At 44.5% G+C, this 27,732-nt stretch overlaps 1 protein-coding gene across 1 annotated transcript; it reads left to right on the forward strand.

The window, feature by feature from the left end:
• On the forward strand, positions 1-24,308 carry LOC109939662 (disease resistance protein PIK6-NP-like). The gene is made up of 2 exons (XM_035958988.1): positions 1-421; positions 24,179-24,308. The coding sequence occupies exons 1-2, from the start codon at positions 164-166 to the stop codon at positions 24,239-24,241; spliced, it is 321 nt and encodes a 106-aa protein (XP_035814881.1). The 5' UTR covers positions 1-163; the 3' UTR covers positions 24,242-24,308.
• Positions 24,309-27,732: the final 3,424 nt, after the last annotated feature.

The raw sequence follows: 27,732 nt of genomic DNA on the forward strand, positions 1-27,732 counted from the left end.
TATACAGGTGCCGCGCGCCCGCGCCGCCGTGCACCTCACCACTAATTCACCGTTGAGGAGAGGAGCTGGCTGTGGGCCTGTGGCTGGCCGGAGAGCACCGGCCGGCCGGACCTAACAGCATACACCACACACTAGCTAGCAAAGAGAGAGGGTGCCGCGCGCCATGGCGGAGACGTACGGCGATCTCAGTGGTTCTGTCCAAGCTCGGGGAGCTAGCGAGACGAACGAGGCGACCATACTGCTTGAGGTGGGCGACAACATGGCGCAGCTTCGCGACCGCCTCGAGTGGCTGCAGGCCTTCGTCCGCGACGCCGACAGGAAGCGCCGGGCCGGCACCGACCAGCTCACCCGCGTGTGGGTGCGCCAGACGCGCGACGTCGCCTTCGAAGCCGAGGATGCACTCGATGACTTCTTTTACGAGGTGAGCTTAGCTAGTCAGCTAGCTTCTTCGTCGGGAGGACATATCCGGTGCAATCACTCATTTTGGTGCAAGCGTGCAATCAAACTATCCAGAGCATCCAATATAGATCTAACGGTTTCATATGGAAGAGGTTAAAAGTAAAATAGGTACTATGTTTTAGGTGGAAGGGGTTAAATATAAAATAACAGTCATCATTAGATCTAGATCGAATGCACCAGACCGCTTAATTGCATGCTTGCACCAGGATAAGTGATTGTATAGGATATTTTCCCCTTCGGAGGTTAATCATCCTAGCTTCATTCACCCAAAAAAAAAGGATTGGCGGGTATTGTATTGGAAGATTTTTTGACTTGTTGCAAGGAATTTAATCTTCTCAATACACCTAATCTTTTTTTATTCAATTTTAGGCTAACCGAACAAGGGGATTTACCTAATCTTTTCCTTTTTCAGTTTTAAAGCAGTAACATATGTACAAACATATGTTACTCTTTAATTTACATATAGCACAAACATATGTACAAACATATGTACAAAGGGTTCCCAAGACATAGGACCATCATGTGTGCTTATATTATACTTATGGAACCCATTAGAGCTAGTTTGGTGACATGAGAATTGGAGCGGATTCTTATGGAAGAAAATGATTTTCTCCTACTATAAATAGATCCTCTACAATTACTTTATTACCAAACCAGCCCTCAAGGGTTAATAAGGCTAGCTATTTCAAACAACATACTCATCCACATCTCTATATTCAAACTTCACTCTGCAAACAGTACAATATACAATGCAAAACAATGTTTTAGATGACTATAACTGCTGAACACGATCTAACATAAGAGGAAATTAAAATAAGGTCCTTTCGACAGATGTGTCCTCCCCTATAGACCTAGCTTGTCTTACTGTTTCTCATTGAAAACAAACGCAGATCACCAATATGTAGAAAGTAGAAAATGAAGAACACCAACTTGAGGTTGAACTTGTACATATGAAAAAAGAGATATTTTATTAAGGGGTAGATCAAATACAAAATTAATTAGAAATAGCTATCCGTCCAGACAAATAAATGTGTTTGGGTTTGAATAATCAATTCATTATAGATGAGGTGGTGGATGATGTGTTCGTTCCACAAATTTGGTGGAATGAACTCATTCCTCATCTATACCTCTAAATGGAGCACCAGTTCAAATTAATCTAGATCCACCTAACAAATGACCCCCGCTGAGATGTGTTTTATTTCGTGCAGCCGGTTTTGTACACATAAGAAATCCCCCTCCATCATATTGAACTACCCAGATATCTTATCCCTAATTCTTTCTCTCACTCATTCACATCTAACGATCAAGGACATCCAGATCATCCATCCCTCACCCACGCCCTCATGCATCCTCATGCACGCACACATCCTCCACCGTCGCTCGGCTCTTTCTCTGCCCGGGAGACATTTTACTAGCAGTATTCCTAATTATTAGCCTACAAGGAATCAAATGGTGATGGATCAACTCATTTCATTCCACAAACCAAACAATAAAGTGAGGAGTGAGAAGATGTAGAGGTCTGATCATCTTCTTCATCATCATCTTCATCTTCTTCATATTCCTCTTCTTCTTCACTTGAGGAACTTGATCTAGGAGCCTTTTCTTGCCTTTCTTCTTTTCATCACATGCAAGCGCATATAGCATTGATGAAGTGGCCTACTCTTGACCCATCTTTCGTGACATCTCAAATGCCATGATTTTTCGGATCACAAGTGTCGGGGTCATTTGACTCAAGTCCTCAAAGTTGCGAAGTATGGTGATGATGCTCCCATATTTTTGTTGAGGTAGAATGGAGATGATCTTCCTCACAATGTCTGCATCACCTAGCTTGTTAATCCCAATAGAATTGAGCTCTTTGATAATTAAATTCCAATGAGAATACATATCTTTAACAAGCTCATTTTCTTTCATTTGAAAAGAATTATATTCATTTAAGACTCGACATAGTTTTTGCACACGAACATTCGATGTGCCGTCATGGAGCTCATGTAATTTAAGCCAAATCTCATTAACAGTTTTCAAAGTAAATACTTGATTGAAAATATCTATGCTAAGAGATTCATACAAGAAATATTTAGCTCTAGAATTTAAATGAATTTCGTTCTCGTCAGTCGCGATGAGCTTTTTGAGATTCTTAGGTAGTTTCATCCCATCGCGAGTGACTCTCCAAACACCTAGATCAACTACTTCTGGGTAACAAGTCATTCTAGCACTATAATAAGGGAAATTAGTGTCGTCGACGTGTGGTGGCCTATGGGTATCCATCTCCTTTCTCTAAAAAGCGTCGACTCCATTAGCTGTGAAGCTAAAATGTTCCAAATGAGCCAAACCAGGCTCTGACACCAATTAAAAGGAACACAGATGACTAAGAGGGGTGAATTAGGATTTATAAAAACTTCGCTAATCTAGGACACAAATAAATCCCTACAACAGAACCTATGTAAAAATGTAAACTAGAATGTGCGATCTAGGTTTTGTCTTAGTGTTGCTATCTCTACCTCAAAAGGAGTTTTGTAACCTAAGTTCCAATCCTAACAATTCTAACTAGGAATAGAGATATTGAAACTTTAGTACTCGAATGTAAATACTTAAGCTAAAGAGTAAAGGTAGAGATGCAAACTCCCGTGGACGACGCCTGTATTTTTACCGAGGTATCCTGAACCGTGCAAGGTCCTGACTAATCCTCATTGGTGCCTGTACACAAAGGGTAGCCCATGTGAGGGCTAAGCACCACGGATGAGTAACTTCGTAGAGAGCCGTGGGCCTTCTCCACGTGCAAGTGGTGCTCTTGGACGCTCCCCGATGTCTTCACTATCGAGCTTTCGGCCAAAACGCCACGAGCCTCGTTCCCTCCGGCACACGGTGGTGGGTGTATCACAAACGTGGTTGATACAGTCTCGCAAGACTCTCACCCCACTCGATACAATTACAATGGCTCATGCAAGATCCAGGGTTTTGTGGGTTTTTCTAAACTCACTCAACTAACTAGGATTCACATAGAGCAAGCACTAATGCAGTCTAACTAATCTAAGCACTTTGCAAAGCACCTACGGTAATCAACGGGTTATTTGAAAGTCGCTTAGAGGGGGGGGTGAATAGGGCGAATTTGAAATTTACAAACTTAAGCACAACTACAAGCCGGGTTAGCGTTAGAAATATGAACGAGTCCAAGAGAGAGGGTGAAAAACAAATCGTGAGCAAATAAAGAGTGAGACACGATGATTTGTTTTACGGAGGTTCGGTTCTTGCAAACCTACTCCCCGTTGAGGTGGTCACAAAGACCGGGTCTCTTTCAACCCTTTCCCTCTCTCAAACGGTCACTTAGACCGAGTGAGCTTCTCTTCTCAATTAAACGGGACACTAAGTCCCCGCAAGGACCACCACACAATTGGTGTCTCTTGCCTCGGTTACAATTGAGTTGATCACAAGAAAGAATGAGAAAAAGAAGCAATCCAAGTGCAAGAGCTCAAACGAACACAAGTCACTCTCTCACTAGTCACTATTTGATTGGGAATGATCTTTAGACTTGGGAGAGGATTTGATCTCTTTGGTGTGTCTTGTATTGAATGCTATAGCTCTTGTAAGGTGTAGGAAGTCTGAAAACTTAGATGCAATGAATGGTGGGTGGTTGGGGGTATTTATAGCCCCAACCACCAAACTAGCCATTTGGTGAAGGCTGCTGTCGCATGGCGCACCGAACAGTCCGGTGCGCCACCAGACACTGTCCGGTGCGCCTGCCACGTCACCCAGCCGTTGGATTCTGACCGTTGGAGCTTCTGTCTTCTGGACCACCGGACAGTCCGGTGGTGCACCGGACAGGTCCTGTAGACTGTCCGGTGCGCCTTCTGGCGCTGCTCTGACTCTGGCGCGCACTGTAGCGCATTTAATGCCTTCTACAGACGACCGTTGGCGCGAAGTAGTCGTTGCTCCGCTGGCACACCGGACAGTCCGGTGCACCACCGGACAGTCCGGTGAATTATAGCGGAGAGGCTCCCAGAATTTCCGAAGGTGAGCAGTTCGGAGTTAGAGTCCCTGGTGCACCGGACACTATCCGGTGGCACACACCGGACAGTCCGGTGCGCCAAACCAGGGCACACTTCGGCTGACTTTAGCTCTCTATATTTGAATCCTTTCTCGGTCTTTTTATTGGTTTGTTGTGAACCTTGGGCACTTGTAGAACTCATAATCTAGAGCAAACTAGTTAGTCCAATTATTTGTGTTGGGCAATTCAACCACCAAAATCAATTAAGGAAAAGATGTAAGCCTATTTCCCTTTCAATCTCCCCCTTTTTGGTGATTGATGCCAACACAAACCAAAGCAAATATAGAAGTGCATAATTGAACTAGTTTGCATAATGTAAGTGCAAAGGTTACTTAGAATTGAACCAATATGTATTCTCATAAGATATGTATGGATTGATTTCTTCATATTAAAATTTTTGGACCACGCTTGCACCACATGTTTTGTTTTTGCAAATTCATTTGTAAATTCTTTTCAAAGTCCTTTTGCAAATAGTCAAAGGTAAATGAATAAGATTTTGAGAAGCATTTTCGAGATTTGAAATTTTCTCCCCCTGTCTCAAATGCTTTTTCCTTTGACTAAACAAAACTCCCCCTCAATAAAATCCTCCTCTTAATGTTCAAGAGGGTTTTAGATATTTGTTTTGAAAGGGTTGTGTCAATTTGAAATTCTATCAAAAAATAAGATACCAAATTGAAAGATCTTTTCTAAACTCAAATTTTTGAAATTGGTGGTGGTGCGGTCCTTTTGCTTTGGGCTAATACTCTCTCCCCCTTTGGCATGAATCGCCAAAAACGGATACTTGAGTGAAATATAAGCCCTTTACTACTTTCTCTCCCTATGATAAATAACATATGAGGGAAGATTATACCTGAAAGTCGCCTAGAGGGGGGTGAATAGGGTGAATCTGAAATTTATAAACTTAAGCACAACTACAAGCCGGGTTAGCGTTAGAAATAAGAACGAGTCTGAGAGAGAGGGTGAAAAACAAATCGCAAGCAAATAAAGAGTGTGACACAAGGATTTGTTTTACCGAGGTTTGGTTCTTGCAAACCTACTCCCCATTGAGGTGGTCACAAAGACCGGGTCTCTTTCAACCCTTTCCCTCTCTCAAACGGTCACTTAGACTGAGTGAGCTTCTCTTCTCAATCAAACGGGGCACAAAGTCCCCGCAAGGACCACCACACAATTGGTGTCTCTTGCCTCAGTTACAATTGAGTTGATCACAAGAAAGAATGAGAAAAAGAAGCAATCCAAGTGCAAGAGCTCAAATGAACACAAGTCACTCTCTCACAAGTCACTATTTGATTTGGAATGAACTAAGGACTTGGGAGAGGCTTTGATCTCTTTGGTGTGCCTTATATTGAATGCTATAGCTCTTGTAAGGTGTAGGAAGTTGGAAAACTTGGATGCCATTGAATGTGGGGTGGTTGGGGTATTTATAGCTCCAACCACCAAAAGTGGCCGTTGGGAGGCTGCCTGTCGTATGGCGCACCGGACAGTCCGATGCGCCACCGGACACTGTCCGGTGCGCCAGCCACGTCAGCCGGCCGTTGGGTTCTGACCGTTGGAGCTCTGACTGGTGGGGCCTCTAGGCTGTCCGGTGGTGCACCGGACAGGTCCTGTAGACTGTCCGGTGCCCCTTCTGCGCGTGCTCTGACTCTGGCGCGCACTGTAGCGCATTTAATGTGGTTGCAGTCGACCGTTGGCACGAAGTAGTCGTTGCTCCGCTGGCACATCGGACTGTCCGATGCTTCACCGGACAGTCCGGTGAATTATAGTGGAGCGGCCTCCCATTTTCCCGAAGGTAGCGAGTTCAGTGTCGAGTTCCCTGGTGCACTGGACACTGTCCGGTGCGCCAGACCAGGATGCCTTTTGGGATGTCTTTAGCTCTCTTTATTTGAACCCATCTTTGGTCTTTTTATTGGCTTGGTGTGAACCTTTGGCACCTGTAAAACTTATAGACTAGAGCAAACTAGTTAGTCCAATTATTTGTGTTGGGCAATTCAACCACCAAAATCAATTAGGAAAAAGGTGTAAGCCTAATTCCCTTTCAATCTCCCCCTTTTTGGTGATTGATGCCAACACAAGCCAAAGCAAATATAGAAGTGCATAATTGAACTAGTTTGCAGAATGTAAGTGCAAAGGTTACTAAGAATTGAACCAATAAATTCTCATAAGATATGCATGTATTGTTTCTTTATTTTTAACATTTTGGACCACGCTTGCACCACATGTTTTGTTTTTGCAAATTCTTTTGTAAATCCTTTTGCAAATAGTCAAAGGTAAATGAATAAGATTTTGAAAAGCATTTTCAAGATTTGAATTTTCTCCCCCTGTTTCAAATGCTTTTCCTTTGACTAAACAAAACTCCCCCTTAATGAAATTCTCCTCTTAGTGTTCAAGAGGGTTTTACAAATTTTGAAGATACTAGTACTTTCTCCCCCTTTTGAAAACAATAAGATATCAATTTGAATACATCAATGTTTAAAATTAGGTGATGGTGCTGTCCTTTTGCTTTGGGCTAATACTTTCTCCCCCTTTGGCATGAATCACCAAAAACGGATACTTGAGTGAAATATAAGCCCTTTTATAACTACTTTCTTCCCTTTTGGTAAACAACATATGAGTGAAGATTATACCAAAGACAGAGAGCGGCGCGGAGCGACGACGAAGGATGAGTAATTTTGATGGAGTAGAGTGGAAGCCTTTGTCTTCGCCGAAGACTCTGTTTCCCTTTCAATCTATGACTTGGTTTGAAATAGACATGAAAACACATTAGTCATAGCATATAAAAGAGATATGATCAAAGGTATAATAATGAGCTATGTGTGCAAAACATCAAAAGAAATTCCGAGAATCAAGAATATTTAGCTCATGCCTAAGTTTGTTAAATGTTTGTTCATCTAGTGGCTTGGTAAAGATATCGGCTAATTGATCCTTAGTGTTAATATATGCAATCTCGATATCCCCCTTTTGTTGGTGATCCCTTAAAAAATGATACTGAATGGCTATGTGTTTACTGCGGCTATGTTCAACAGGATTATCCGCCATGCGGATTGCACTCTCATTATCACATAAAAGAGGAACTTTGGTTAATTTGTAACCATAGTCCCTGAGGGTTTGCCTCATCCAAAGAAATTGCGCGCAACAATGGCCTGCGGCAATATACTCGGCTTCGGCGGTAGAAAGAGCTACAGAATTTTGCTTCTTTGAAGCCCAAGACACCAGAGACCTTCCCAAGAACTGGCAAGTCCCCGATGTGCTCTTTCTATTAATTTTACACCCTGCCCAATCGGCATCCGAATAACCAATTAAATCAAATGTGGATCCCTTAGGGTACCAAAGGCCAAACTTAGGAGTATAAACTAAATATCTCAAGATTCGTTTTACGGCCGTAAGGTGAGCTTCCTTAGGGTCGGCTTGGAATCTTGCACACATGCATACGGAAAGCATAATATCCGGTCGTGAAGCACATAAATAGAGTAAAGAACCTATCATCGACCGGTATACCTTTTGATCTACGGATTTACCTCCTGTGTCGAGGTCGAGATGCCCATTAGTTCCCATGGGTGTCTTGATGGGCTTGGCATCCTTCATCCTAAACTTGTTTAGAATGTCTTGAATATACTTCGTTTGGCTAATGAAGGTGCCCTCTTGGAGTTGCTTCACTTGAAATCCCAAGAAGTACTTCAACTCCCCCATCATAGTCATCTCGAATTTCTGTGTCATGATCCTACTAAATTCCTCACATGTAGATTCGTTAGTAGACCCAAATATAATATCATCAACATAAATTTGGCATACAAACAAATCATTTGCAAGAGTTTTAGTAAATAAAGTAGGATCGGCCTTTCTGACTTTGAAGCCATTAGTGATAAGAAAATCTCTTAGGCATTCATACCATGCTCTTGGGGCTTGCTTGAGCCCATAGAACGCCTTAGAGAGTTTATACACATGGTTAGGGTACTCACTATCTTCAAAGCCGGGAGGTTGCTCAACATAGACCTCTTCCTTGATTGGTTGATTGGTCCGTTGAGGAAGGCACTTATCGCGTCCATTTGGTAAAGCTTAAAGCCATGGTAAGTAGCATAGGCAAGTAAAATGCGAATTGATTCTAGCCTAGCTATGGGTGCATAAGTTTCACCAAAATCCAAACCTTCGACTTGTGAATATCCCTTGGCCCCAAGTAGGGCTTTGTTCCTTGTCACCACACCATGCTCATCTTGCTTGTTGCGGAAGACCCACTTGGTTCCTACAACATTTTGGTTAGGATGTGGAACTAAATGCCATACCTCATTCCTAGTGAAGTTGTTGAGCTCCTCTTGCATCGCCACCACCCAATCCGAATCTTGAAGTGCTTCCTCTATCTTGTGTGGCTCAATAGAGGAAACAAAAGAGTAATGTTCACAAAAATGAGCAACACGAGATCTAGTAGTTACCCCCTTTTGAATATCGTCGAGGATGGTGTTCACGGGGTGATCTCATTGTATTGCTTGGTGGACTCTTGGGTGTGGCGGTCTTGGAACTTGCTCATCTTCCTTGTCTTGATCATGGGCATCTCCCCCTTGATAATTGCCCTCCTCTTGAGGTAGCTCATCTTCTTGATCTTCTTCTTCATTGTCTTGAGCCTCATCCTCATCTTGAGTTGGTGGAGATGCTTGCATGGAGGAAGATGGTTGATCTTGTGCTTGAATGGGCTCTTCGGATTCCTTAGGGCACACATCCCCAATGGACATGTTCCGTAGTGCGACGCACGAAGCCTCTTCATCATCTAATTCATCAAGATCAACTTGCTCTACTTGAGAGCCGTTAGTCTCATCAAACACAATGTCACAAGAGACTTCAACTAATCCAGAGGACTTGTTAAAGACTCTATACGCCCTTGTGTTTGAATCATAACCTAGTAAAAAGCCTTCTACAGCCTTAGGAGCAAATTTGGATTTTCTACCTCTTTTAACTAGAATAAAGCATTAGCTACCAAAGACTCTGAAGTACGAAACATTGGGCTTTTTACCGGTTAGGAGTTCGTATGATGTCTTCTTGAGGATTCGATGCAGATACAACTGGTTGATGGCGTAGCAAGCGGTGTTGACCGCCTTGGCCCAAAACCGATCCGAAGTCTTGTACTCATCAAGCATGGTTCTTGCCATGTCCAATAGAGTTCGATTCTTCCTCTCCACTACACCATTTTGTTGTGGTGTGTAGGGATAAGAGAACTCAAGCTTGATGCTCTCCTCCTCAAGGAAGCCTTCAATTTGAGAGTTTTTGAACTCCATCCCGTTGTCGCTTCTAATCTTTTTTACCCTTAAGCCGAACTCATTTTGAGCCCGTCTCAAGAATCCTTTTAAGGTCTCTTGGGTATGAGATTTTTCCTGCAAAAAGAACACCCAAGTGAAGCGAGAATAATCATCCACAATAACTAGACAGTACTTACTCCCGCCGATGCTTATGTAAGCAATCGGGCCGAATAGATCCATGTGTAGGAGCTCGAGTGGCCTGTCAGTCGTAATGATGTTCTTGTGTGGATGATGAACACCAACTTGCTTCCCTACCTGACATGCGCTACAAACCCTGTCTTTCTCAAAATGAACATTTGTTAGTCCCAAAATGTGTTCTCCCTTTAGAAGCTTGTGAAGATTCTTCATTCCAACATGTGCTAGTCGGCGATGCCAGAGCCATCCCATGTTAGTCTTAGCAATTAAGCAAGTGTCGAGTTCAGCTCTATCAAAATCTACTAAGTATAGCTGACCCTCTAACACTCCCTTAAATGCTATTGAATCATCACTTCTTCTAAAGACAGTAACACCTACATCCGTAAAAAGACTGTTGTAGCCCATTTTACACAATTGTGAAATTGAAAGCAAGTTGTAATCTAAAGAATCTACAAGAAAAACATTGGAAATGGAATGGTCAGGTGATATAGCAATTTTACCCAATCCTTTGACCTAACCTTGATTTCCATCCCCGAATGTGATAGCTCGTTGGGGATTTTGGTTTTTCTCGTAGGAAGAGAACATCTTCTTCTCCCCTGTCATGTGGTTTGTGCACCCGCTATCGATGATCCAACTTGAGCCCCCGGATGCATAAACCTACAAAACAAATTTAGTTCTTGATTTTAGGTACCCAAATGGTTTTGGGTCCTTTGACATTAGATACAAGAACTTTGGGTACCCAAACACAAGTCTTTGACCCCTTATGCTTGCCCCCAACATACTTGGCAACTACCTTGCCGGATTTGTTAGTTAAAACATAAGATGCATCAAAAGTTTTAAATAAAATGTTAGAATCATTTGATGCAATAGGAGTTTTCTTCTTAGGCAATTTAGCATGGGTTGATTGCCTAGAGCTAGATGTCTCACCCTTATACATAAAAGCATGATTAGGGCCAGAGTGAGACTTCCTAGAGTGAATTCTCCTAATCTTATGCTCGGGATAACCGACAGCGTACAAAATGTAACCCTCGTTATCCTGAGGCATGGGAGCCTTGCCCTTAACAAAATTAGACAATCTTTTAGGAGGGGCATTAAGTTTGACATTGTCTCTCTTTTGGAAGCCAATGCCATCCTTGATGCCAGGGCGTCTCCCACTATAGAGCATGCTTTTAGCAAATTTAAAATTTTCATTTTCTATGTCATGCTCATTAATTTTAGCATTAAGTTGAGCTATGTGATCATTTTGTTTCTTAATTAAGGCTAGGTGATCATGGATAGCATCAACATTAATATCTCTACATCTAGTACAAATGGAAACATGCTCAACGATAGATGTAGAGGGTTTGCAAGTTTTTAGTTCAACAATCTTAGCATGTAAAATGTCATTTTCACTTCTAAGATTGGATATGGTAACATTGCAATCATCTAAATCTTTAGCCTTAGCAATTAATTTTTCATTATCATTTCTAAGGCTAGCAAGAGAGACATTCAATTCTTCAATCTTAGCAAGTAAATTAACATTATCATCTCTAAGATTGGGAATTAAGTCATCACAAACATTTGAATCAACCTTAGCAATTAATCTAGCATTCTCATTTCTAAGGTTGGCAATGATATCATGGCAGGTGCTTAGCTCACTAGATAGCTTTTCACATTTTTCTACTTCTAGAGCGTAAGCATTTTTAACCTTAACATTCTTCTTGTTTTCCTTAATTAGGATGTCCTCTTGGGAGTCCAAGATTTCATCCTTCTCATGAATAGCACTAATTAATTTAACTTTTCTTTTTGTTGCATGTTTAGGTTGGCAAAAAGGGTACGCAAATTATCCTCATCATCACTAGAATTAGCCTCATCGCTAGATGTCGCATATTTAGTGGAGGATTTAGATTTAACCTTCTTCTTTTTGCCGTCCTTTGCCATGAGACACTTGTGGCCGACGTTGGGGAAGAGGAGACCCTTGGTGACGGCGATGTTTGCGGCGTCCTCGTCGGAGGAGGAGTCGGTGGAGCTCTCGTCGGAGTCCCACTCCCGGCAAACATGGGCATCGCCGCCCTTCTTCTTGTAGTATCTCTTCTTCTCCTTTCTTCTCCCCTTCTTGTTGTCGCCCCTGTCACTGTCACTAGATAGTGGACATTTTGCAATAAAATGACCGGGCTTACCACACTTGTAACAAACTTTCTTGGAGCGGGGCTTGTAATCCTTCCCCCTCCTTTGCTTGAGGATTTGGTGGAAGCTCTTGATGATGAGCGCCATTTCCTCGTTGTCGAGCTTGGAGGCGTCGATGGGGATTCTACTTGGAGTAGAATCTTCTTTCTTCTCCTCTGTTGCTTTGAATGCAACGGGTTGTGCTTCGGGCGTGGAGGAGTCGCCTTGCTCGATGATCTTTTTGGAGCCTTTGACCATTAGCTCAAAGCTCACAAATTTTCCTATGACCTCCTCGGGAGACATTAGCGTGTATCTAGGATCACCTCGAATTAATTGAACTTGCGTAGGGTTAAGGAAAACGATGGATCTTAGAATAACCTTGACCATCTCATGGTCATCCCATTTGGTGCTCCCGAGGTTGCGCACTTGGTTCACCAAGGTCTTCAAGCGGTTGTACATGGCTTGAGGGTCCTCGCCTTGGTTGAGTCGGAACCGACCGAGCTCCCCCTCGATCGTCTCCCGCTTGGTGATTTTGGTCACCTCATCTCCTTCGTGCGCGGTCTTGAGCACATCCCAAATCTCCTTGGCGCTCTTTAACCCTTGCACCTTGTTATACTCCTCTGGACTTAGAGAGGCGAGGAGTATAGTGGTGGCTTGGGAGTTGAAGTGTCGGATTTGGGCGACCTCGTCCAAATCATAGTCTTCATCCCCCAGTGATGGTACCTGTACTCCAACCTCAACAACATCCCAAATGCTAGTGTGGAGTGAGGTTAGATGATGCCTCATTTTATCACTCCACATATTATAATCTTCACCATCAAACATAGGTGGTTTGTCTAATGGGACGGAAAGTAATGGAGTACGTTTGGAAATGCGAGGGTAGCGTAGGGGGATCTTACTAAACTTCTTGCGCTCATGGCGCTTAGAAGTTATGGACGGCATGTCGGAGCCGAAGGTGGATGGCGACGAAGAGTCGGTCTCGTAGTAGACCACCTTCTTCATCTTCTTCTTCTTGTCACCGCTCCGACGCGACTTGTCGTGTGAAGGGGATCCCTTCACCTTGTTGGCGGACTCCCCGGATGGAGCCTTCCCATGGCTTGTAGCGGGCTTCTCGCCGGTCCTGATTTCCCTCTTGGTGGATGCTCCCGACATCACTTCGAGCGGTTAGGCTCTAATGAAGCACCGGGCTCTAATACCAATTGAAAGTCGCCTAGAGGGGGGGGTGAATAGGGCGAATCTGAAATTTATAAACTTAAGCACAACTACAAGCCGGGTTAGCGTTAGAAATAAGTACGAGTCCGAGAGAGAGGGTGAAAAACAAATCGCAAGCAAATAAAGAGTGTGACACAAGGATTTGTTTTACCGAGGTTCGGTTCTTGCAAACCTACTCCCCGTTGAGGTGGTCACAAAGACCGGGTCTCTTTCAACCCTTTCCCTCTCTCAAACGGTCACTTAGACCGAGTGAGCTTCTCTTCTCAATCAAACGGGACACAAAGTCCTCGCAAGGACCACCACACAATTGGTGTCTCTTGGCTCGGTTACAATTGAGTTGATCACAAGAAAGAATGAGAAAAAGAAGCAATCCAAGCGCAAGAGCTCAAATGAACACAAGTCACTCTCTCACAAGTCACTATTTGATTTGGAATGAACTAAGGACTTGGGAGAGGCTTTGATCTCTTTGGTGTGTCTTGTATTGAATGCTATAGCTCTTGTAAGGTTTAGGAAGTTGGAAAACTTGGATGCCATTGAATGTGGGGTGGTTGGGGTATTTATAGCCCCAACCACCAAAAGTGGTCGTTGGGAGGCTGTCTGTCGCATGGCGCACCAGACAGTCCGGTGCGCCAGCCACGTCAGCCGGCCGTTGGGTTTTGACCGTTGGAGCTCTGACTGGTGGGGCCTCTGGGCTGTCCGGTGGTGCACCGGACAGGTCCTGTAGACTGTCCGATGCCCCTTCCGCGCGTGCTCTGACTCTGGCGCGCACTGTAGCGCATTTAATGTGGTTGCAGTCGACCGTTGGCGCGAAGTAGCCGTTGCTCCGCTGGCACACCGGACAGTCCGGTGTGACACCGGACACTGTCTGGTGCTTCACCGGACAGTCCGGTGAATTATAGCGGAGCGGCCTCCCATTTTCCCAAAGGTAGCGAGTTTAGTGTCGAGTTCTCTGGTGCACCGGACACTGTCCGGTGGTGCACGGACACTGTCCTGTGGCACACCAGACAGTCCGGTGCGCCAGACCAGGGTGCCTTTTGGGATGTCTTTAGCTCTCTTTATTTGAACCCATCTTTGGTCTTTTTATTGGCTTGGTGTGAACCTTTGGCACCTGTAAAACTTATAGACTAGAGCAAACTAGTTAGTCCAATTATTTGTGTTGGGCAATTCAACCACCAAAATCAATTAGGAAAAAGGTGTAAGCCTAATTCCCTTTCAATACCAAAGTTGGAGAGCGGTGCGGAGCGACGGCGAAGGATGAGTAATTTCGATGGAATGGAGTGGAAGCCTTTGTCTTCGCCGAAGACTCCAATTCCCTTTCAATCTATGACTTAGCACAAAATGCACTTGAAAACACATTAGTCATAGCATATGAAAGAGATATGATCAAAGGTATATCAATGAGCTATGTGTGCAAGACATCAAAAGAAATTCCTAGAATCAAGAATATTTAGCTCATGCCTAAGTTTGGTAAATGTTTGTTCATCTAGTGGCTTGGTAAAGATATGGCTAATTGTTCTTTGGTGTTAATATATGCAATCTCGATATCCCCCTTCTGTTGGTGATCCCTTAAGAAATGATACCGAATGGCTATGTGTTTAGTGCGGCTATGTTCAACGGGATTATCTGCCATGCGGATTGCACTCTCATTATCACATAGAAGAGGAACTTTGGTTAATTTGTAACCATAGTCCCTAAGGGTTTGCCTCATCCAAAGCAATTGCGCGCAACAATGGCCTGCGACAATATTCTCGGCTTCGGCGGTAGAAAGAGCTACGGAATTTTGCTTCTTTGAAGCCCAAGACACCAGAGATCTTCCCAAGAACTGGCAAGTCCCTGATGTGCTCTTTCTATTAATTTTACACCCTACCCAATCAGCATCGGAATAACCAATTAAATAAAATGTGGAACCCCTAGGGTACCAAAGGCCAAACTTAGGAGTATAAACTAAATATCTCAAGATTCGTTTCATGGCCCTAAGGTGAGATTCCTTAGGATCGACTTGGAATCTTGCACACATGCATACGAAAAGCATAATATCCGGTCGAGATGCACATAAATAGAGTAAAGAACCTATCATCGACCGATATATCTTTTGATCTACGGATTTACCTCCCGTGTCGAGGTCGAGATGCCCATTAGTTCCCATGGGTGTCTTGATGGGCTTGGCATCCCTCATCCCAAACTTGGTGAGTATGTATTGAATGTACTTCGTTTGGCTAATGAAGGTGCCCTCTTGGAGTTGCTTGACTTGAAATCCTAAGAAATACTTCAACTCCCCCATCATAGACATCTCGAATTTTTGAGTCATGATCCTACTAAACTCTTCACATGTAGATTCATTAGTAGACCCAAATATGATATCATCAACATAAATTTGGCATACAAACAAATCATTTTCAAGTGTTTTAGTAAAGAGAGTAGGATCGGCCTTTCCGACTTTGAAGCCATTAGTAATAAGAAAATCTCTTAGACATTCATACCATGCTCTTGGGCCTTGCTTGAGCCCATAAAGCGCCTTAGAGAGTTTATAAACATGGTTAGGGTACTCACTACCTTCAAAGCCGGGAGGTTGCTCAACATAGACCTCTTCCTTGATTGGTCCATTGAGGAAGACACTTTTCACGTCCATTTGATAAAGCTTAAAGCCATGGTAAGTAGCATAGGCAAGTAATATACGAATTGACTCAAGCCTAGCTACGGGTGCATAGGTTTCACCGAAATCCAAACCTTCGACTTGTGAATATCCCTTGGCCACAAGTCGGCCTTTGTTCCTTGTCACCACACCATGCTCATCTTGCTTGTTGCGGAAGACCCACTTGGTTCCTACAACATTTTGGTTAGGAGGTGGAACTAAATGCCATACCTCATTCCTTGTAAAGTTGTTGAGCTCCTCTTGCATTGCCATCACCCAATCCGAATCTAGAAGTTCTTCCTCTAACCTGTGTGGCTCAATAGAGGAAACAAAAGAGTAATGATCACAAAAATGAGCAACACGAGATCGAGTAGTTACCCCCTTATGTATATCGCCGAGGATGGTGTTTACGGGGTGATCTCGTTGGATTGCTTGGTGGACTCTTGGGTGTGGCGGTCTTGGATCTTGTTCATCTTCCTTGTCTTGATCATTTACATCTCCCCCTTGATCATTGCCGTCTTCTTGAGGTGGCTCATCTTCTTGATCTTCTCCTTCATCATCTTGAGCCTCATCCTCGTCTTGAGTTGGTGGAGATGCTTGCATGGAGGCAGATGGTTGATCTTGTGCTTGTGGAGGCTCTTCGGATTCCTTAGGACACACATCCCCAATGGACATGTTCCTTAGCGCGATGCACGGAGCCTCTTCATCATCTAGTTCATCAAGATCAACTTGCTCTACTTGAGAGCCGTTAGTCTCATCAAACACAATGTCACAAGAAACTTCAACTAGTCCAGTGGACTTGTTAAAGACTCTATATGCCCTTGTGTTTGAATCATATCCTAGTAAAAAGCCTTCTACAGCCTTAGGAGCAAATTTAGATTTTTCTACCTCTTTTAACAAGAATAAAGCATTTGCTACCAAAGACTCTAAAATATGAAACATTGGGCTTTTTACCGGTGAGGAGTTCATATGATGTCTTCTTGAGGATTCGGTGAAGATATAACTGGTTGATGGTGTAGCAAGCGGTGTTGACCGCCTCGGCCCAAAACCGATCTGAAGTCTTGTACTCATCAAGCATGGTCCTTGCCATGTCCAATAGAGTTCTATTCTTCCTCTCCACTACACCATTTTGTTGTGGCGTGTAGGGAGAAGAGAACTCATGCTTGATGCCCTCCTCCTCAAGGAAGCCTTCGATTTGTGAGTTCTTGAACTCCGTCCCGTTGTCGCTTCTTATTTTCTTGATCCTCCAGCCGAACTCATTTTGAGCTCGTCTCAAGAATCCCTTTAAAGTCTCTTGGGTTTGTGATTTTTCCTGCAAAAAGAACACCCAAGTGAAGCGAGAATAATCATCCACAATTACAAGACAATACTTACTCCCGCCGATGCTTATGTAAGCTATCAGGCCGAATAGGTCCATGTGAAGTAGCTCAAGCGGCATGTCGGTCATCATAATGTTCTTGTGTGGATGATGAATACCAACTTGCTTCCCTGCTTGACATGCGCTACAAACCCTGTCTTTCTCAAAATGAACATTGGTTAGTCCCAAAATGTGCTCTCCCTTTAGAAGCTTATGAAGATTCTTCTTCCCAACATGAGCTAGTCGGCGGTGCCAGAGCCAACCCATGTTAGTCTTAGCAATTAAGCAAGTGTCGAGTTCAGCTCTATCAAAATCTACCAAGTATAGCTGACCCTCTAACACTCCCTTAAATGCTACTGAATCATCACTTCTTCTAAAGACAGTAACACTTATATCCGTAAAAAGACAGTTGTAGCCCATTTTACATAATTGAGAAACAGAAAGCAAATTGTAATCCAAAGAATCTACAAGAAAAACATTGGAAATAGAATGGTCAGGAGATATAGCAATTTTACCCAATCCTTTGACCAAACCTTGATTTCCATCCCCAAATGTGATCGCTCTTTGGGGATCTTGGTTTTTCTCATAGGAGGAGAACATATTCTCCCCTGTCATGTGGTTTGTGCACCCGCTATCGATGATCCAACTTGAGACCCCGGATACATAAACCTACAAAACAAATTTAGTTCTTGATTTTAGGTACCCAAACAGTTTTGGGTTCTTTGACATTATATACAAGAACTTTGGGTACCCAAACACAGGTTTTTGACCCCTTGTATTTGCCCCCAACATATTTGGCAACCACTTTGCCAGATTTGTTAGTTAAAGCATAAGATGCATCAAAAGTTTTAAATGAAATGTTATGATCATTTGATGCAATAGGAGTTTTCTTCTTAGGCAATTTACCATGGGTAGATTGCCTAGAACTAGATGTCTCACTCTTATACATAAAAGCATGATTGGGGCTAGAGTGAGACTTCCTAGAATGAATTCTCCTAATTTTGTGCTCGGGATAACCGGCAGGGTACAAAATGTAACCCTCGTTATCCTGAGGCATGGGAGCCTTGCCCTTAACAAAGTTAGACAATCTTTTAGGAGGGGCATTGAGTTTGACATTGTCTCCCTGTTGGAAGCCAATGCCATCCTTAATGCCAGGGCGTCTCCCACTATAGAGCATGCTACGAGCAAATTTAAATTTCTCATTTTCTAGTTCATGCTCGGCAATTTTAGCATCTAATTTTGCTATATGATCATTTTGTTGTTTAATCATAGCAATGTGATCATGAATAACATCAATGTTAATGTCTCTACATCTAGTGCAAATGGTAACATGCTCAACGGTAGATGTAGAGGGTTTGCAAGAATTTAATTCAACAATCTTAGCATGTAATATGGCATTTTCATGTCTAAGATTAGAAATGGATACACTACAAACATTTAGTTCCTTGGCCTTAGCAATTAATTTTTCATTTTCATTTCTAAGGCTAGCAAGAGAGACATTCAATTTTTCAATCTTAGCAATCGAACTAGCATTATTATTTCTAAGATTGTCAATTGAATCATCACGGACACTTGATTTCTCAACCTTAGCACTTAATTTGGCATTTTCATCTCTAAGGTTGGAAATAACATCATGGCAAGTGCTTAGCTCACTAGATAAATTTTCACATTTTCTATCTCTAAAGCATAAGCATTTTTAACTTTAACATGCTTTTTATTTTCTTTAATTAGGAAGTCCTCTTGACTATCTAAGAGTTCATCCTTATCATGAATAGCACTAATTAATTCATTCAATTTCTCCTTTTGTTGCATGTTTAGGTTGGCAAAACGTGTCAATAAATCATCCTCATCATCACTAGAATTAGCCTCATCACTAGATGTTGCATACTTAGTGGAGGATCTAGATTTTACCTTCTTCTTGCCGTCCTTTGCCATGAGGCACTTGTGGCCGACGTTGGGGAAGAGAAGGCCCTTGGTGACGGTAATGTTTGCGGCGTCCTCATCGGAGGAGGAGTCGGTGGAGCTCTCGTTGGAGTCCCACTCCCGACAAACATGGGCATCGCCGCCCTTCTTCTTACAGTATCTCTTCTTTTCTCTTCTCTTTCCCTTCTTGTCGTCGCCCCTGTCACTATCACTAGATAATGGACATTTAGCAATGAAATGACCGGGCTTACCACATTTGTAGCAAACCTTCTTGGAGCGGGGCTTGTAGTCCTTCCCCCTCCTTTGCTTGAGGATTTGGCGGAAGCTCTTGATGATGAGCGCCATCTCCTCATTGTCGAGCTTGGAGGCATCGATGGGGACTCTACTTGGTGTAGAGTTTTCTTTCTTCTCCTCCGTTGCCTTGAATGCCACGGGTTGCACATCAGGTGTGGAGGAGGCGCCTTGCTCGATGATTTTCTTGGAGCCTTTGATCATCAACTCAAAGCTCACAAATTTGCCTATAACTTCCTCGGGAGACATTAGTGTGTATCTAGGATCACCACGAATTAATTGAACTTGCGTAGGGTTTAAGAAAACGAGTGATCTAAGAATAACCTTGACCATTTCATGGTCATCCCATTTGGTGCTCCCGAGGTTGCGCACTTGGTTCACCAAGGTCTTGAGCCGGTTGTACATCGCTTGTGGCTCCTCCCCTTGGTGAAGCATGAAACGACCGAGCTCCCCCTCGATCGTCTCCCTCTTGGTGATCTTAGTCACCTCGTCTCCTTCGTGCGCGGTCTTGAGCACATCCCAAATCTCCTTTGCGCTCTTCAACCCTTGCACCTTATTATACTCCTCTCGACATAGAGAGGCGAGGAGTATAGTGGTGGCTTGGGAGTTGAAGTGTTGGATTTGTTCGACCTCCTCTGAATCATAATCCTTGTCTCCTTCCTTTGGTACCTGCGCTCCATACTCAATAATATCCCATATACTTTTGTGGAGTGAGGTTAGGTGATGCCTCATTTTATCACTCCACATAGAATAATCTTCACCATCAAACATAGGTGGTTTGCCTAATGGGACGGAAAGTAATGGAGTGCGTTTTGAAATGCGAGGATAGTGAAGGGGCATCTTACTATACTTCTTACGCTCATGGCGCTTAGAAGTGGTGGATGCCGATTTCGAGCCGGAGGTGGAGGGTGACGAAGAGTCGGTCTCGTAGTAGACCACCTTCTTCATCTTTTTCTTCTTGTCACCCTTTCGTTGGGACTTGATGGAGGAAGAGGATTCCTCCTTGTGCTTGTGGGCGGACTCCCTTGAGTGTGTTCTCCCCGAGCTTGCGGACTTGTCGCTGGTCTCGATCTCCCTTTTGGCGGATGCTCCCAACATCACTTCGAGCGGTTAGGCTCTAATGAAGAACCTGCCTCTGATACCAATTGAAAGTCGCCTAGAGGGGGGTGAATAGGGCGAATCTGAAATTTACAAACTTAAGCACAACTACAAGCCGGGTTAGCGTTAGAAATATGAACGAGTCCGAGAGAGAGGGTGAAAAACAAATCATGAGCAAATAAAGAGTGAGACACGATGATTTGTTTTACGGAGGTTCGGTTCTTGCAAACCTACTCCCCATTGAGGTGGTCACAAAGACCGGGTCTCTTTCAACCCTTTCCCTCTCTCAAACGGTCACTTAGACCGAGTGAGCTTCTCTTCTCAATCAAACGGGACACTAAGTCCCCGCAAGGACCACCACACAATTGATGTCTCTTGCCTCGGTTACAATTGAGTTGATCACAAGAAAGAATGAGAAAAAGAAGCAATCCAAGCGCAAGAGCTCAAACGAACACAAGTCACTCTCTCACTAGTCACTATTTGATTGGGAATGATCTTTGGACTTGGGAGAGGATTTGATCTCTTTGGTGTGTCTTGTATTGAATGCTATAGCTCTTGTAATGTGTAGGAAGTCTGAAAACTTGGATGCAATGAATGGTGGGTGGTTGGGGGTATTTATAGCCCCAACCACCAAACTAGCTGTTTGGTGAAGGCTGCTGTCGCATGGCGCACCGGTCAGTCCGGTGCGCCACCGGACACTGTCTGGTGCGCCTGCCACGTCACCCAGCCGTTGGATTCTGACCGTTGGAGCTTCTGTCTTCTGGGCCACCGGACAGTCCGGTGGTGCACCGGACAGGTCCTGTAGACTGTCCAGTGCGCCTTCTGGCGCTGCTCTGACTCTGGCGTGTAACACCCCAGGTGTTGCCATGACTGGAGCACACCTTGGCACTCAAGACTATGATCACATGTGGAAGAACTTAAGGAGCAAAAGTATAAGGGGCTTTGGAAACTAAGTTTTACCAAGAGTTGGGAATGACCAAAGGCATTACCCTAATTGTGTGCAACTATGACCATGGATAAGAAGGGAAAGAGAGTGAGCAAATGTGCAAGCATGGGTAATCTTTACCCAAACCCTAAGCAACATTATAACCATCAATTAGGGAGGGGAATTATTGCAGAAAGGCCCCTAGGGAAACCCCATTTCAAATCTCCAAGTGGAGAGAGAGCTAGAGCTCTCTAATTCCCTCTAAGTCCCTTTTTAGCCCTAAATCAAAGATCAACCGTGTTCACTTCAAAAATGGCGCCAAAACCACTTGGGTTCTATACCAAAAATGTGCAATACCACTTAGGGCACCCACTGGAAAAAGTTGAGCTCGAGACTCGGACGTTTGACATGCCATGGCATGGCTTTTGTCGTGTTATGCTCAGTATGACACACCTGTTTTGGCACCCGAAGATCTTCCTCCCTAGGCCGTATCTGCCCCGGCGTCTCACAGTTGAGTGACAGCCCTAGGTGCCAGGAAGAGGTCTGCGGCGGACTTTTGCAAAGATTCGCACGTATGCGACCTCTGGCGACGTTTGAACACTGGAAGAAACAAACCGCCACGTGTTCGACGCCGTCTGCCGCGCCAGAGCACGCCCGCGCCCGCGCCCGCGCCGCGCCCAAGCCGAGCCAGCGCCCTGGTCCGCGTCCGCGACTATAAAACGCCTAGGAGCCTTGGCCGTACCCCTCCGCACGCACTCAAGCCTCACCGGAGCTCAGTTCGCCGCCGTTTGCCCATACGCGACGCGCCCGCGGCCACCCGAGCCCCTGCCACCGTAGACCGGCCAGCCCAGCCATTCCCAGCCCCGTCCAGCCCCCGGAGAAGACTGTGCACGTCTCCGTGAAGCTCCCCGAGCGAGGAATCGGGCTCTGCTTCACCGGAGAGGCCGGCCCAAGGTCACCGGACTTCAACCGACCGCCGGCAACCGTGGACCGAGGTACACCGTGCACCTCTCTTCGATTCCTTGCACGGTTAGACTCCTTAGACCTCCACGAAGCTCCCTATGCCCTTGGATTGATCTATGCCGCCGTGGATAGGCCGGAGCACACGCCGCCGGCGAGCTCGCCCGCCTGCTCACGTGGACCGGGCGATTCCGGCCATCCCCGACGACGAGCCGTACCTCGACGTGATCGCCAGACCCTCCCCGAGCCAACCCTACACTTCGCCGGAACTCCCTCGCCGCCGGTAAGCCGCGCCGCCCTTTCTTTTTCCGCGGCTACTGTTTCGGTTGAGGGAGGGACTGCGGGTGAGAGGGAGAGAAACCCAGGGGGTTAAGTGAAAGGTCAGAGACTCAAGTGAATAGTGCCTTAAGGGTAGATCTGCGAGGTTTGAATTGTTTTAAACCCAGGGGCCTCGGCGCAAACTGTTTTTCCAGGAAAACTTAATTAAAACCTAATTTAAATTCAAACAGAAACTTTAAAAACCCATAACTTCTGTTTGGTTTATCCAATTTTGGTCAAATCAATTTTGCCAGACTCTAAATCATGTAACCTATTTAGGAAAAATATAAAACCCCTTGGTGCTGTGGAAAACTTAAAAGTTCTGATTTAATATTAACTTTGGCCAAAAGCTAAATAATAGTAAGAAAAATAGTTAGGCTATTTGACTAAGGTTAGGAAAATTTGGAGAAGTTTATATTCACCTACTAACCTGTTTAAAAATGTTAAACCCCTCTGTCCATTACATTAAGTTAGTTTTAACCCCTTATTCCAAATATGCTTAAAGTTTAAGAAAAATAGGAAAAGTGACACACATATTGAACCAGAGGGCACCCCTATTTTTGTTAAGATACTTAGTTAATGTAGTTCACTAGAAAAATATATCATACCCTGTTTTAGTGTAAAAGAATTAAGATCTTTTTTAAATTAATAAAACAAGGATAACTTAGAAAAACTCCACAAAAATAACCCCAAGGTGAAAACACCCCCACCCTTGGGATAACTATTGTTTTATTAGAAAGAACTTAGGAAAAATATGAAATCTGCTGTTTGACATTTTTCAAATAGTAATGTAGCAGAAAGAGCCTTTTTGACATGAAACTTAAGAAAAGCATAACTAAATAACCACCCCTTAGCTTTCTGTGATTTTTAGCCCAGAGGCCTATCATTACCATAGGATGCCAACAAAAATAACCTTTAGGACAGAGCCTACCCCTAACTAGGAGGTGTAGTGTAAAGTGCCCCTTTTTGCCTAACTTTTGTTATTTTTGTTTAAGGCCTAACTTTTATCCCTTAAGCCTCAAATTCTTAAAACAAGCTAAAATAGCCAGTGACAACCCACTGTAATTTTTACAGAATTTTTGGAAATTATTAAAACCCTGTTGTAGTTCAAACCTACCCTAGAAAACCTAAATGGAAATTAAGGGAAGAGAAATAAAAGATATGAATAAAGGTTGTCCCTAAAAACTTTATTGCTGTCCACTCAAATGTATCAAGGCAATACAAATCCACTATGTTATCCTAAAGGAAAACTTAAGTCCAAAGAGTAATAAGTCTATCTATGTACCACTAGAAGCCCCGCATAACTGAGAAAACCCTAAGTTAATTCTTAACTTAGTTTCTTTAACTTAATGTTCTTAAATCATGCATAATCATGACATACATGTTCATTGCATTTCGATAGACTGTAATCTTGCTGACGGAGAGTACATCCTCGTGCCGGAGCAAGGAGCTGCTCAGGAGGTAGCCCCAGATCCAGCACCAGAGCCAGCACCAGAGGACCTGCCTGCCACTGCTTTGGAAGGCAAGCCCCGGTTTTATGCATAACCTGTTATTTATGCTATTTTACTTCACTTAATGATTGTAGGTTTGATTGTGCACTTAGGTGTAGGAATTGTCTAAAACCCTAGTTGCATGATCTCAGGAATCCTTTTGAAATGAATACTAGTATGACAGGTCGAGTAGTTGCTTTAATTAAATAGGATCTCGGTAGAAGACGAGTGATTTTTCGAGCACTCGCGCGAGATCAGGAAATTGATTGTACCCACTTTCACACTGTCATGATACTAGTTGGTGGACAACAATCCATGGGGATTGGTTGTTTACGAGATGGAAAATGGAATAAGGATTAACGTGCGGATACCTGTGTCAAGCGTTTGAACGTACTGAGCACATGCCGAGAAATATGGTAAATCGGTAAGCCTAGTACCTGAGTGAACCCGGCAGTGGACATATCCCCTCACGCGTCCTGAGACGAGGTCTCCCATTCCGGTTATGGTGGGTACAAGTGCGGTCACTGCACGATGGCCAGTCGGGGTCAGTGAGGCATTGTACGCCAAGGCGGTGAGCCCTGATCTGCTGACGGGGAATCGATGGGGACGGTTGATGTGTGTGGGGACGGAGTGCCCCTACATGTCGTGTGTTTAGGTTTACCTTGCAAGGATAAAAACTCGATTCGAATCGTCTGCTTCTCGCAGCTAATGAGACTGCTTGATCCATTGTACTGCATTGAGTAATAAGTGGAAGTACGATGAGTTGAGATAAGATGTTGATTGTTAATAATGCTTGCTACCATGTATGAGTAGATAGTTCACTTTTAGCCTTAAGAGAGTCACACTTAACTTTGACTAAGTTAAAATCTTGATTTAGAAACTCAGCTAGTGCTTTTGGCAACCAAACCCCACAGCCAAACAGCTGCATGTCTAGAGGTAGAGGAGTAGACTCCTCACACCGGGTAAGTCTAGCTGAGTATTAGTATACTCAGCCTTGCTTGTGGCATAATTTTTACAGGTTCTCTGGAGGAGATGGTTGCTGGGATAACTTGGCCGACCACCCTGCCACCGGGTTGGACTGTCGAGTGGGACCCTGCCTCGACTGAGGAGGAGCATGAGGAGTGATGGGACAGGCTTCCCCATCTCTCTGTGTTAATTACCGTTAGTTTTATTCCGCTGCACTTCGAACAATGATGGATCCTTTTTCAAAAACTCCGATGATGATGATGGTGATGTAATAATTTAACCTTATGACATGTATGGTTTTATGCTTTATTGTATTTGCTCTGTGACTCACCTTCGAGTGAGATTGTGGTACTTGATCCTGTCAGTGGCCGTGTCGGACTAGATCCGAGGGATTGACGGGTTATTCCCATTTAAGTGTGGTCTAGCCTCTAAGGCGGGACTTGGACACTTAAGTTGGAATAATTCGGGCAGTTCCGCCACAGCTGGTATCGGAGCTTGTACCACCACAGATGAATCAATAAAATGTAAATACCATCAATTTTCTAAATAAAACTTGATAGAAACAAGTTGGATAGATAGTAGGACGAGTAGGATAGACCTAGGACGCGAAGCCTTAGGTTAATAGAAGGGTAGCTAGGTGGCTAAGTAACTAGGCCCTACAGGCCACTTTTACAGGATGGGAGTTCCTCCCTATTCCTTCTATCTTGTTGTGAGGTCGTTCAGGACGAGCATGCATGCATTCATAATTAAGCAATGGATAACTAAGTAAGGACTTAAAAACAAGATAACAACCAGCTAGGTCCTTAGTGCCTTGTTACTAACTAAAGAAAGACTGAGTTTTATTTTTCTTGTTCTTTTTATAATTCTTTTCTTTTACTTACGCTTAACCGTACACAGATGACTTCCCACGGATCCTCCGATGACGGGAATGCACTGACCCACACGGACGGGCTTGCACGAGAGGGTTTTCCCCGCATTTTGTGGGAGGTACTTCAGGGGGCTGGATACATGACACCCCCTCAGTACGCAGTGCAGCAGTTCGAGAAGCACCGAGTGCCCCGCTGTAGGGTGAGGATGACTCTGGAGCCTCATCCCCTGCAGCCAGGCTGGCGCTCCTTGGACTCAGAGTCTTTCGGGTACCGGGCAGAGGACACGATCGAGGCGATCGCTCTGCATGGATTGACTACCTTCTGCGGGTTCCATCCCTTGGAGCTGGCTACTCATCCCATTGGCTTGTTCCCCGCTGAAAAGGAGGACGACCCAATGTGGAAGGATCGGGTGGAACATGCCAAGGACATCTGGGCCATCTACCCAGGACAGACTGCGCACTTGACAGTACGGTGCATGAATGCTCTGTACCGTCTGCAGGTGATGCGCGGTGAGGCCATGTCCCATCTGATGGCACTGCTGGAGGCCACCAAGATCACGTTAGATAACCGAGAGGAGCTTGTGGTCGACTTGTCTCAAGAAATGGTAGAGAAAGATTTGCAAGTGGAGCAGCTGTCTGGTGAGATTCATGAGTTGGAGGAGCTAGTGGGCACCCGGGAGAACACCATTGAGGTCCTAGAGGATCAGCTCCTCAACACTCAGCAGCAGCTGGCAGAAGCAAATGAGCACCTGGACATGCACCACCAGGAGATCCAGGACCAGGAGGACGACGAGGACGTCGACATTGAGGGAGGAGATGAGCCTGCCTCCAGTGTGGACACTGCTGGCTCGAGAAGACCACCTTCCCCCGAGTCAAGTGTTGCTTCGTTCGCTCACTAGGTGTCCAGGGTAAGTTTAGAAGTTGGGCAGTCGGACTCCTCGCCGCTAGCTTAGCTTTTGCACCCTTAGGGTACTAGGCTAGGTAGAGTTGAGTCATTTTGGAACAATTGATGTAATCGTATTAAACTCTCTTGGGAGCTTGATGGATGGATGCTATTATTAGCTTAATCTTGGAAGGAAAAATTTATGCCTCTTAAAGAATCCCTTTTGTTGAAATTAGATCTTTCATGATGTTTTCTTAACTTTTTTCCCCGTGTTGAAATCTTGAAATTGGAGCTGTGGTGTTAAGTAAGTATGTGATTTTTCAGATGGCCGGGAGGCAGCGTCGTGGCCAGAACGAGCACGTTCCACCACCACCCCCACCTCCCACTCTGCAGGAGCTCATGGCTCAGCAGAATGAGATTCTGAGGCAGCTGGCTCAACGTCAGCCACCACCCCAGCATTATGGTGGTGGAGACCACCAGCGTCACCCCGCGGCGGCCACCTATCAGGAATTCCTCAGCACCCAGCCTCCACTATTCACAAGGGCGGAGGACCCACTTGATGCAGATGTGTGGCTGCAAGTGGTGGAGTCCAAATTTCCACTGCTCCATGGAGTTTGCTCAGAGGCCACCAAAGTCAGGTTCGCCACCCAGCAGCTTCGCGGACCTGCAAGGACTTGGTGGGATCACTTTCTTGCTATGCAGCCAGAGGACCGAGAGGTGGAGTGGAGGGAGTTTAAGGCAGCTTTTAG

Source organism: Zea mays, chromosome 5 (assembly GCF_902167145.1).
Source record: "Zea mays cultivar B73 chromosome 5, Zm-B73-REFERENCE-NAM-5.0, whole genome shotgun sequence".
In the NCBI taxonomy this organism is placed as follows: domain Eukaryota; kingdom Viridiplantae; phylum Streptophyta; class Magnoliopsida; order Poales; family Poaceae; genus Zea; species Zea mays.